This window comes from Crassostrea angulata, chromosome 8 (assembly GCF_025612915.1).
Source record: "Crassostrea angulata isolate pt1a10 chromosome 8, ASM2561291v2, whole genome shotgun sequence".
In the NCBI taxonomy this organism is placed as follows: domain Eukaryota; kingdom Metazoa; phylum Mollusca; class Bivalvia; order Ostreida; family Ostreidae; genus Magallana; species Magallana angulata.
Window position 1 is genome coordinate 14,378,216 of NC_069118.1, and position 13,745 is coordinate 14,391,960.

Sequence of the window (13,745 nt, forward strand, 5' to 3'; positions counted from 1 at the left end):
ATTAGTGGTCGGAATACTGACCATGTATAACAGTTTATCATTGAGAAGTACATAACTGTCGTTTAATAATACAATTTCAAAATAACATGTGTGTCACTAATAGTCATAATTCACATCCATTACTGATATGAATAAAATTGCAAATTATGGATTATCAATGATATAATTTTCGTTGCAATAGTGGATGAACCTTAACAACCATTTATGATACAATTATGTATGGAATAGTACACTGTTTTATTTTGAACATATACATTTTTGCTTGGCCCTCTGTCTATTTATCGGTATGTTAAAAAGAGTATTAAATAGGTTATTTAAAAATAGACAAATTAAATTAAGTTCATTGTCGACAATTTATGATGTTATTTTATATTGCACTAGCTCTTGATTTTATTTTAAACCAAGAATTTATTAACAGTGCATCAAAATAAATGTATATGCAGTCTTAGCTGCAGGTTTATAGCTACCGGTCTGAACAAAATTCGGATGGACGACCTTGGGAGCTACAGTGCCGCCCATTGAAAAAATTGACGTGTGTTTATTGTGCAGAAAAAACGTGCGCTAGTTTTGGACTGTTTACCTTATTTATACGCAAATTTTGTGAAAACAATTAGTACAATTAAGTAAATTATTTATGATAACTTTAATGACATCACTGCATTAGATTTGTGTTTTGTCAATTCGTACATGAATTTTATGGGGGTTTTTTTCGTTTCAGCATCCGACGAAGAATCACATAGGCATAAGATTTATTTGTTTATTAGATAAAACTGAATATCAAATGTCCTTATTAATTAAAGAGCTTAAAAACAATATTATTTCTTTTCTTATTTTTGACAGGTCTTATCAAATGCAAGCCATTTTTTAAAGATAAGGAAACACAAAAAGAAAGGAACGAGCCTGGTACATAGCAATCTTACGATATTAGATACATGTAGCTTTGTTTACATAGTAACGATCTCTTTTCTCTTTTTTTTTTTTGCTAATAATTTGACTTTTAACATTCAAATTTCGATGAAACATTTAAAATATACAAGACAACCATTTTATAGATGAAAATTTAGAATAATTTTTAATCTCAAATTGTGTCCAGGTCCCTTTTAGTATTGTAGAAAGAATGTCTGTGAGGTTTAGTATTGTAGAAAATGAGTGAGTTAAACGGTTAATGGTGAATCTATTATATTTCAACAGCAGAAGAGACCAAATTCAACTCAAATGGCCAGGAAATTCAAAGTAAGATAAAACACATTTCACTTAAACATCTATAGTTTTGTCGATTATATTTGAAAAAATAAAACCCACAGATTAAGAATAATTTTTTTACAGGTTTGATTCTTCAAGAACTTGAGTGCGGACAGCCGTTTGAAGATGTGCATTTATTACTACTGCTTCGAAGATATAGCAGGCAGGGGGCTTTTGAAAATTTTGATTATTTGTTGAAATCAAAATTTTTTCTAGGTAGGACCACACTTTATCAAAAATACAAGCAGATTATGACAAAAATGGACTTACATTACTGCACTATGCGACAGAAGTGGGGTCTACGGATATTTTTAAAACGCTTATAAAAACTTGTCTACAAATACCTCTTTATGATGCTGCACAGAGTGTTACAGTATTGCATGTTGCCTGCCAAAACAAAAGATATGATATGTGTGCATTTTTACTATCTGATGATAAATATAAGCATCTTCTGCCCAAAAAATCAAGCCATGGATGCAGTGCAGCCCATTTTACTGCTGTTGGTGGGAGCATCCAAATTTTGAAACTTCTTGAAAGTAAAAAGCTGGACATTACAACTGTGACCAATAATGGGTTAAATGTTATTGATATTGCCTGTATATATATTTAACCACACGGCTATGTGCACGGATCTTATCAAACGCAGTCAACAAAAACAACTGAGTATTTTATTAGATAAATCTGATGCTCGTGGCTGGACCATCGCCCATTTTGCAGCAATGGTAGGAAACAAAGATATTTTGAAGTCGTTAATGGGTCACGAAGTTATTCAGTCTAAGACACACAATAAGAATACAATTTTGCACATATTCTGTGAATATGGACATGATGCAGAACTCTGTTATGAAATTTTAGAGATGCATAATATTTTGCTACACGATGTAAATGCATTTGGATGGAATGCATTACACTTTGCTGCAAAGGGAGGTAACCTGAATGTATTCAAAGGGATAGAAAAAGCATTGGACCAAAACACAACTTTGGATAATCTTTGTAAAGAAACCGATGATGGGGAAACCGTTTTGCCTATATGTTGTATTCACAAATCCGTAAACATTTGCAAATACATCTGTGAAAAACCTTAAAGTTGAGGCAAAGCGCATTAATAAAAGGACAAAGAGAATGTGGACTGCTGCTCATTGTGTAGCGGTGGAAATAAAGCAGGCTGGGAGCGAAGAGGAACTTATTCGTATTCTCGTAGAGGCTGGAATTGATATAAAATCAGCAACTGACGATAGATGCACTGTACTTACAGTAGCATGTGAACATAGATTTCTTGTTAGATAACTATCAAGAGCTTCTTGACATTGAAACTTGGACTTTATAAAAAGTAGCTGAAGAAACAAAAGATGCGAAAATTGAATCAACAATTTTAAATGCAATTAAGAAACGGAAGCAACCGATAGCAAAAAATTAGTTTCCAATTTGTGAGTGCTAGTCTTTTTATGATAAGCTATGGCACATGTTCTATATTATAAAAAATGATTAAACCAGGACTGCGATGATCATCCATAATTTCATGATAAGGGTATAAAATGTCTACTAATTTTAAAATAATTTTTTTTTACTGTATTTTTGTTTAATTTGTTCAGATATGCATGTACGTATTGAGTTTTCTCATAATTTTCATATTGCGAATTATGGGGACCACCGACTTATCATTATTTATTTTATGAAACGGTACGCGAGATTGATTACATGTACGGATATACAATTAAAATTCTAATTTTTTTTCAATGGATAAATAATATATTAAATGCATGAATAAACACATGTATCTGTATCTATTATTGTAGATTCCTTACTTTATATGAGTTTGTCATTAGTCATCTACAAAACCATTTGGTCAAAAACCATTCGGATTGCGTACACAGGTACTCTGAAGATGATATAAAAAAGGTGCTTGCGTTTCTGATTGACAACATTTTTGTAGTTTTTGGAAATCAGGTCTTCCAACAATCTGTTGGAATTCCCATGAGTACCCGTTGCGCTCCTTTGTTAAAAATCTCTATCTCTATATTAATATGAAGTAGAATTTATTCAAAGACTTGTACTTGAAAAAAAGAATTCAATGTTGCCCTCTACTCGACATTTAGGTACATGTATATCGACGACGTATATCAATTAACAACTGTTACTTCCATTCTTACGTCGACTCGATTTATCCCAGTAAACTTGAAATAAAAGATACCACAGAGTCTGAGTCATCTGTTTCATTTTAGATATATTACCAGAAAAAGATATTAGTGGAAACATAACAACAGCACTTTATGATGACTTCAATATTTCTATCGCCAGCTTTCCGTAATTATGTAGCAATATTATACCTTCATCACCTGCAAATGGAGTTTTTGTCTCTCAGTTGATTTGATACGGAATGGTATGCTCTATGTATCAACAATTTCTTAAACGAGGCAGGCTACTGACAAACAAGTTAATATTATCAACTGTCTGGATTGAAGTCATCAATCGTAAGTTCGAAGGTCGATACAACGACCTTGTCAGCGAATTAAATCTTCCGCTATGTCAAATACTAACTGACATTTTTCATACTTATTGTTAGGCCATTATTAATTATCAAATTTTCTACGGATTTCTCGTTTTCCCGATAACGACAAAAAGCACAAAGCGAGTGTGACCGGTCAGCAAAAGATGCCCACTCCTCCATGGCACCTGATCCTACCTCTAATTTTTGTATAATAAACTCATAGGAAAATTAAAGAACTTTAATTCAAAAATGTTCGTTACGAAATATTCCCATTTATTGTTTTTTTTTGTGGAGGTATTTTCGATCAGCTGTGTAACAAATCAAATGAAATTTACGTAAACTATTTTCAAGACACAAATGGTATTATATGGACCCTGATAGAATTGTATTTACACACACGTTACGTTTGTTATTTATACTTTACTAGGAAAACACATTTGTTAACTTAAGCGCTTAACACTGAGTCTATTTATTGTCTTCTTCACAAATTTGATGCAGAATTAGCTTCTAAGTATTGTTAAAGGACACCGGAAGCTGCAAAAAAGAAATATGTTGCATGTTCAAACATTTCTGCAAACTAAATTTCAAAAGTGATAATTATCTTGCTTTAAGAGAAAACTGTTTGATTGAATACAGAAAATATCAAAAAGATTTTTTGGATTTATCAAATTATGAAATGTTCAAAATGATATTTAAAACCTCAAAAAATACATGGTATATATATATACATTTATGTACATCCAAATGCTTTGTTTTATTTAAAAACAAACTTACCAGGGCTTCAAGATGTTTTTAAACATTGATATGGCCAGATGATTCCTTCGTTTATTGTTTTATTAGACATAAAAAGTAACAAACTCGTGCTTTGTAAATAAGTATTTAAATGACAGAGAAGAAAATGGCGGTCATTTGGTAAATTATTGCATATACAGTAAGAACATGCATAGGTTTTAAGAATATTTGATCATTAAAAAGTATAACTAAAAGGAAGTTAAAGATATGACTAAAGCTGTCAAAAGTTCAATAATAAACTTTGAATACGTGGTTTTTTTTTACTTACACTCAGTGTCAATTATGAAACAACCACAAGCAGCATAAGTATTTTTGATGCTGCTGACTTACAAACTATGTTGTTTTTCCTAATTGAATGCAGACAAAATAAAGGATTATCTAAGTGATATTGTCAAGTTTTAATCTGTACATCCATTAATCTAGTATTTCAGTTACAGTCTGTAGCGACGGATACATAGTCGACCAATGTATATAAATATGTTTGTTAAATATTGCGTAAGACTTTCAAGACAAAAAGCTGAAAGTTTTATACCTTTATTTGTTATAGTTTTATATTTTTCTTACAATTACGCGTCGGAAACGGGGGAGGGGGGATAGCCCTCCCCCACTTTTTTTGCAAAGTTAGACCTAACCATTTGGCACATAGTATCATAGAGGGTTTAGCCCCCTCCTCCCCCCCCCCCGCGCACTTTTTCTCGCAGCAAACATGATTGTATTTACCTTGAAAAGATGGAAATATTGAGAAGTTCGTGCCATAGGTATATAACCCCCCCCCCCCTTGCACGGATTAGGAATTTCATGCTTTGGGAAAAAAAAATTTGGTAGGTTATTATTTTTAGAACTATAGGTTTATTAACCACCCCCCCCCCCCCCTCTTGATTAGGATTTTCATGATTTTCAATTTGCTTCCGAACACACTGTTACAAATACAATGTAAAAAGGAACGTTAACTCAACGGGCTTAACTAATTCGAGGTTAACCGGTCTTTCTTTCTAACATAATAATTGTCAGACCGCTACGTCACAACTAATATTCGCCTGATCTCGGAAGAATGGAAATAATAATTTTCGCGCCCATTTGTTTGCCTCTTTCGCCCTCGTTGTCAGCGGGTGAATTTAAGACCGAGCGAATTCAAAATTCTCAAACCATCTCTTTTAAATACAATTAAGTATGGACGAATTCAAGACGGAACGAAACCGCGTTTGCAAGTTTAGAAGGGCAAATGTTACATGGGGCGAAAATAACCCTGTATACAGCAGCCGAAGGGCCTGGCGACTTAAAAGGTTGTTTGCTACCTAGAATTATACTAATATATTGCGTTTCCAGTGAATTGCATAAAAACGGTTGGTGACCGAGATTCAGCATCATATGGACCTTCAGATACAAATATTGCATTCATTCGGCCTTGTGCAGTTTTTGTGTCTTCAGGTCTAACAAATCATATGTTACTCTTATACCCAGTCAAAAACTGTATGTTATATCACTCTTACCACAAGCCCTGTCTTGTATCTATTAAAAGGAGTCTTATACATTCACAATGATTTGAGCTGACATACAACGCATAATTAATGTTATAAAAAGTACGGTAACTTTGCAAGTAGTGTCTATAACTTAATATATCATCAAAGATTACATTGTGATTGTATAACAATGGTTTAAGGAAATAAATCAATACATAATTCTTTATTGCATTACTTCAGGCAAGCCTCTATTTGGGGTATATGAATTCCCTATATAGTTTAATATTTGTCAACTAAATGCATAAGTAAAACTGAAGCATAACTGATCTGTTATGAAGGGAACAAACGCATTTTTCTTTTTCAAAACTGACATTTATTCATCGAGTTTTAGTTACTCTTCATCTCAAATTACTATTGCATGACTTTATAGAAGTATTTACGTGTCTCATCTTGAAAACGAAAGTACATTACGTTGTCAGGAGAGGTTGGCTGATATCAAAACAATATGTACGTTACCAGTTAGCCAATTCAAACAGTGTATCGCCATGAAAACGATTTCTGGTATGTTCCTTTACACGGTTTTTTTTTGTGTAAAAAATACGAATTTTATATCTCCGCAGTTAAATATTTCCTTTGTATTTGGCAGCATACATGTGTCATATTTTATTTATATAAAAATCGATCTACTGCATTACAACACACAATGTCCATTTCTTTTATAAAAAGTAAGTATTTGTCTTTCTTATCATTTATAAGCAAAGAAAATAGATGGATATTAGATTTCTGCTCAATCTCAAATAAAAAATAATTGTTTTGGTTGTTGCTATTGACAATTAAATACATAAGAAAGAAAACAAGATGACGCGACGTATCGACCATTGAGGTCCCTTTAATATCAACCGTTGCTTAATATCAATTGAAAGAATATTGCAATGACTTTACACCACTGGGAATTTTGATTAATTATTTATCTTTGTGCAGAAAAGCAACATTTTTTACTAGAATGGCTTCCCACAAACTTTATCTACATGAATATTAACAAGTATATGTAATTGGTTAACCGTTTTTTATCCGAGAAAGTTTGTGCTCATGAATGCAACGATACTTATCGACTTTCTGATGTCTTTGACAACAAAACATCTTTTCCTCTTCTGAAATAGAAAAATTTAACAAGACTTCAAAGCTGACATGAAATTAAATACATTGTATATGCATTATTCCACTTTCATTTTCGTTAGTTTCTGATTGCTATTGTTATGCTCATCGCTACACACGCCGTATATAAGGCCAAAAACACTATACATGTTTCACAGCATTCTGGTATTTCATATACCTGAACGCATGCAAATTAAGGCAACAATATCTGAGATAATTTGGATACTTTGGAATTGTTAAGGAATACCTTCTTTTATTTTCTTTTAATCGTATTTTCTTTCTTTTTTAAACATTACTTCGAAGTAACTAGAAGGTTTTAATCGGTAAGAAACTGACAGTATAACTTTTTTGACACCAGAAGCAGTTAAGGAGCAATTGAAAATGATATGACGACTAAATACTTTGATAAATTTATGCCAGCTCTCATGTTACTCTGACGTTTAATGTCTTATATAAAACATAAATTCAGCATGAAATCATAACGGTTTTATAGAAATTAAAAACTAAAGAAATTGTGTATATGTTTTCATATCCTGATAACCTTTTTATATGATATAGGATTTATTTGCCTGAGGTGTGCTATTGTAATTTTATCTACATTTGGATCAACATTACTCGATAGACCACGAACGGTAACCAATATTGCATTCAAACATAATCAGCAAAACTTATATTTTTAATCACTTAACAGATAAATAAGGAATGATCATAATAAATATGACAAAATTAAACATTCAAAAAATGAAAATGCAAACAGTTATTTTTTTTTAAAAATATGATATATAAAACACAAATTAATGAATAACATAAAGAGAACAAATGTTCTATTTTAAGGAATACAACTACACTTTTTCTGTCCGGGTTGTTGCCAACTGCCCAATGAATATGTCAGACTGGCAGGCTGCTGCAAAGAGGACCGGATGTAATGATACTAATGTTTACCACTGTGTTCCAGATAAATTTCATTTCAAGCTCGTTGAGTTCTGTTACTACAAAACTCAAAATCTTGTAGGAGAAGGTATTGAATTTTGTTTAGCTTTTTTTTTTTTTGCTAAAAAAATTCTCACAAGCCAGTAAGTTTAGTTTTTATGAAAACAAACAGTTACTTAAAAATCAAGAATTGTAAAATTGTATATATCCCAAAACATTGCACTGGATAGTATAGGATGCTAAGCTGGATACAAGTAACTGGATTCACGTTAAGGAATCACGATTAGGAACCTAACTAAACCTAACCTATATATCCCATCTCGCATCCATCAACCAATCAACTTCTAGCTTGAGTTTATTCATTTTCTGGTATTGTTTATTTTTTAAAAATGGAAAAAAATTCATGAAAAAACTTCTTTTACGTATTTTGCAAATATGTGTCTTAATTTAGGAAAAAGAAATCATGTTTTGAGTATTGTGAGATGATTGTTACGGTTTGGGCGTGATTAAGTTTAATAAAACCAGCAGGGCTTTCTGATAGTTTTAATCACGCCACGATCGTAATTATTTCCCCCCTGTATTCAATAAGTAATTCCTTATTACATATAATTATAATATTTTCAGCAATTATAAGATATAATATTAAGTTATTGACATTTTTACATTTTTATTTCGTATAATCATGCAATACCGATTGTGACCCAACAGTGCGTCGTTTTCATCATTGATAAAATGTATTAACCTATACGTTACAAATTTGATTTGTGATGTTATTACAAAGACACTGGAAATGTTAATATACCAAAGATAAATTATTATGCGCAAACAGTCATTTAAATTGACTGTGAACAATTTTCGCATCGTCTATTATCGCGTCATAAAAGCCATTTCTTTATTTTCAATCTGAAAAGATAAAATGAAAATGATGGATAGAAAAGATATCGTAGAAGGATGCATGAAGAATTCTTTATATAGGGCGAATTTATTGATCAAAAACTAGTTTAGGTTTTAGTTCGGTTTTGCAAACTTTTCATTTATTTGCAAAACTGGTTTTGAACTAGTTCTAAACTAAAACTAGTTTTTGTATTTTTTGGCTTTAAACTGAAACAAGTTTCCAGGAAACCTAAAACCACCTTCGAGTGCGGTTTCGGGGGTTTCAAATCCTTTCAAGATGGCGGAGATGTGTTCGAAAGAGAGTAGTTGATACTCAAGTGTGGCATATGTGTCAAAGAATGAACTCAGCATATGGGTATCGTTCTAACGTTAAACATATATGTCTTAAAGGATCTATGATAATGTAATACAAATAGTACTGACCAAAATAATAATGTGGAAGAGAGCGATTCCATGAATACAAACACTGAGAATTACCCTTTGCAATTTACAACAGGCAAAGGAAAAACTTTCAAAATGGTTGATGAAAAAAAAATTCATTGAAATATCTGCTCATAACATTTTTTAGTACACATTGTAATGCATGTAATAAGTTCGCCTGTCTATTTCGTTGCTGGCCATTCAACTAGATTTGTCTGGTTTTTGAGCTAAGACCAAGTAATTAGTGGATATTTCACTTGAAGCCAGTGTCATTTTTAACTTGTTTCAAACGCCTTGAGTGAATCAGATGATCTCTATTGATATACGTGTAGAAAAATTAATATTAATATAGTTTTTCTTAGCAGCATTCACTTTTCCAAAATATTGATATGGTGTTAAAAGCAAATTTAGCAATGGGTTTGCAGAATAACCTAATATGTGGGTATTGCCAGAAAAAAAATGTCTGCACTGTTTAATAAAGACTTTCATGCAAATGCACATGAGTTCAAAAATTATCTTCTTTAAATTTCAAGAACAAATCCAGTAGGTATGCGAGTGCAATGATAGCCATTTTTCTAAACTAACTTTCCATTAAGTGGTAAACCGTCAAACCACCCAACTGGTTTCAAACAGATATGAAACTATTATCAAACCATAAACTTAAACTCGAACAAGTTTTTTATCAATAAATTCGCCCATAGTATGGTACATACACTTTCAAATAGTTGTTAAGTTGTGAACTTAATGAAAAGGAACGCTGCGTTATTCATTTTCTAATTTCTTATTTATTCTAGACATTTTTTTAATAAGAGAGACTTTGAACATTTGATTCAACCATATCAACCCTTTAGACCCGGGCTATTAGCATGGCGCTTATTCGTAAGAAAATAAATACGATTTTTGCTTTTGTTTTTCTTTTTAAGGAAACTGTCTAGAACTGGCCTCAAATGGAATTCTTAACCATGTCAAGTGTAATAACTTTACATGGGGTTGTCCAGAAAAACCGTATTTAAGTAATGAAATATATGTATGTAAGTATATCATTGTACACTTAATTGCTTGTGTCAAGCTTGATAAAGACAATTTCCGATGATTTAAATAATGAAGTTCGTATATGTTTGTTTAAAATTTATTTTTTAAATAACATAATAATTTTAATAATTGAAAGCTTTTATGTTTTTTAAATTTTGTTCTGTCAGATCCAGTTTGTCTTAATTTAGTGGCTGGGTGTTTCATATCAGATGGACAATGCTTACGTCAAAAGTAAGTTCTCACACACACTTTTGAAAGTATTCCATGATCTTTAATGTCCATTAGCGCTAAAATTTGTGATAACTTTTGAAATCAAATGAACATACGAGGGTTGTTCGGAAATTATTGAGACATTTACTCTTATTTCCTTGGGGGAAAAGATAAATCCTTGAAATTTCATCAAAACGTACACCAGGATAGGGTTTATCAATGTAAAAAATTTATTGTCCATAGCATGATAAGATCATGCCTGGTAAGCTGACCAAATTGCCATCGCCCAGTGACCCGGCGCAACCGCAAACTTACTGCAACGTCATTTTAACGCTTCTTATTGATCTTATGTTTTAAAAACCTAACAAACAAACGGAAATTAGAATAAATTCTTCATTTCTCATCTTTTGTTTACATTTCAAGATGTCAACATTCGATTTGTTTATCTACCGTTGTAAACAAAATATTAAACATTTTTTAAATATTACTTTCTTTAATTATTTGTTAAGGTTTCTTCAATGTTCATGCCAATTTTCACCATAATTCGTCACTTAGAAATGGAAATATCCGTGTTGTCTCAATAATTTCCGAACAACCCTCGTAAATGATCAAATCTGAGTGTTTTTTCGATTTCTTATTTCTATAACTAGCAATATATCTTTCATTTTTACAGGTTTGAGGAACAGCAGAGAAAACTTACTGCCACCGTAACAAACATGGAATTGCAATGTCCTTTCAATGTCTTCATTATCCTTTTTGTTGTTTCCTTATTAGCGCTGATCTTTTCTTTAGGGTTACATTTATGGAAACATAAACAGAAGAAGAGAGGTAGGTTAAACCCTTTCACTCTATCATTCCCTGAAGTTTATATTTTAATAAAACTGAAAGCAATTACAAATAACAGGAACTTCAACTAATTAAATGTCTTTATTCTCTAAGAGATGTCTTATAAAGATTTGAATTTATGTTTTTAGGAACAAAAATTTCCGGTGGCAAAGAAGGAGATCTAGAGGAACTTCGTAAGCCATACAAGTCTTTGAAAGTTAACGGTTTGGGTGTCATAAACGTTAACGTTCTATAAGCTTTTCAATTTACCGCAAAGAAGTGCCTTTGCAAATCGTTTAATCTTTTTAGGTCACCTCAGATGACCTCTTGCAATTGGTCTGTCGTCGTGCGGTGTGCGTTAACAATTTTACATTCTTAACTTCTTCTTGAAAACTCCAAGGCCAATTGCTACCAATTTTGGTGTGAAGCATCTCTATAGTAAGAGGAATCTAAATTGTGAAATGCATGGCTCTACAACCCCCGGGGCGACACAGGCGGGACCAAACTTATAAAAAAATCTTTTCTACTCCCACACATGTGGGGAAAATCTGAATGCGTGGTTATGATGGCTATTAAGCCCTCTAAAATCTTAGCAATCTTCTTCTCTATTTCCATATAAATTTTCAAAAATAATAGCATGTTTATGACCCAAATAGTCTTTTACCTAATTTTTGAAATTCATGAACCAAGGGACAGGGGTGTAGGCTTATATAGCCATATAGTGAAAAAGTATTTCATCTTGGAAAATCTTCTTTACTTCAACGCATTCGGGAAAAGATCTGAATGCATGCTTATGATGTCTACGAACTCCTCTACCCAAGATGTGAAATTCATGGCCCGTGAGTCAGGAGTTCGGGTCTTAGGGAGAGACAATCTGGCCATAAAGTATCAATGCATATGCTGCACATCTGTTAGAAAAACTGACTTCATAATTATGTTAAACAGGAAGTTCTCAACTAAATCTTTTAATTTCATGTCCCCCTGAAGTAAGGATTTAGACTCTAGGGCGGGGCTAAAACGGATGTATAGTGTTAATGCATATAATGTTTGAAATTATCTTCTCTACTCCTATACACCTGTAAGGGAAACTGAAAACTGAATTCAAAATTTTGCAGACCAGGAAGCGTAAGCTTTCCACCAAAATTATTAATTTCATGTCCCCAATGTAGGAGTTCTGACTCTAGGGCGGGAACAGAATATTCATATATTGGTAATGCATTTAATGTTTTCAAAAATCATCTTCTTTACTTTTGCTTGTACTGATTAAAATCTGACTGCATATAAAGAAGGAAAATAAAGCGATCAAAATTTGAAATTTCACGTCTCCCAATGTAGGGATCTGAATCTAGGGTTAGGCCAAAACATGAACATACTGTATAGGTAGTGGTTCTTAATGCAGGATGTTGCCAAAATAGTTATTTAGTGTTAATGTATTTAAAATGTTTAAAAAATGTCAATTGACATAGAATAAAAACTGACTGCATATTAAAAAAACAAGATGTCATCTTTAATACTATTTCATGTCACTTATATGTAAGTCAAGAGTTATGGCTTGGAGGGAGATGGGCTCATAGTTGTCTCAGGAATTTCAATGAAATACATGAGTTAATTCACATATTTAAAGAAGAGAAAGAATGATGGTGTCAAAGTTAAGATATTGTGAAAGCATTTGGAAAGAGTTCACAGACGAGGGTTGTAACAGTTAACGAAGTTATCTTCCCTTGCTTCTTCAACATGGAGTTATCTTCCTTTGCTTTTTCATATTTAGTAATTAATCATTGAATATAATGTAATCAAAAAGTTCTATGAACAAAAGTGCTATGCAAGTATTTTTATCATTGGAAACAAAAACAGTTTTTATTTTTTTAAATAAACAAATAAACTTGTTTATAGTTAATTAATAATTGGCTAACCAAAATCACTGATAAGCAGTACATGTAAAATGATTTTGGCATAAATGCCAGTGATGATAATTATGTCTTTGAAGGTTAATATTCAACAGCTAGAACAGAAGCGAGTAACACTTTATAGTTTTTGAAGCTGGATGTTTTTGTTTAAATGCCCACAGGGAGAGTTTCTGTCTGCTGCTGGGGATGGGGATGGAAGGATGTTTTAAATAAAAGCTATCTACATGTAGCTACCTTCTTTTAGTTTATCTATGAAAAAATGTACATATAAAACCTATTTAATAATTATAATATGGGAACTGTTTTTATCAGAGTCTTGCACCTTTTCTTTACCAGGTCATGTACCCTTTAAGTTTTTCGCTAAAAGTATGGGTTTCGTATTCCTTTCTA

The 13,745-nt window shown here is 32.1% G+C and overlaps 1 protein-coding gene and 1 pseudogene across 1 annotated transcript; both read left to right on the forward strand.

Annotated features, from left to right (window-relative positions):
- Positions 1-1,215: 1,215 nt before the first annotated feature.
- Positions 1,216-2,740, forward strand: LOC128160692 (putative ankyrin repeat protein RF_0381; annotated as a pseudogene).
- Positions 2,741-6,685: 3,945 nt separating this feature from the next.
- Positions 6,686-11,704, forward strand: LOC128160693 (uncharacterized). The gene is made up of 6 exons (XM_052824053.1): positions 6,686-6,707; positions 7,696-7,769; positions 7,972-8,155; positions 10,305-10,412; positions 11,398-11,451; positions 11,598-11,704. Exons 1-6 carry the CDS (start codon positions 6,686-6,688, stop codon positions 11,702-11,704), a joined length of 549 nt encoding a protein of 182 aa, XP_052680013.1.
- Positions 11,705-13,745: the final 2,041 nt, after the last annotated feature.

Coding starts and splice junctions, on each gene's coding strand:
- LOC128160693 (XM_052824053.1), top strand. CDS start 6,686: ATGTCCATTTCTTTTATAAAAA. Junction 7,770..7,971: donor TACTCGATAGACCACGAACG/GTAACCAATATT, acceptor TTCTATTTTAAG/GAATACAACTACACTTTTTC. Junction 8,156..10,304: donor TCAAAATCTTGTAGGAGAAG/GTATTGAATTTT, acceptor TTTCTTTTTAAG/GAAACTGTCTAGAACTGGCC.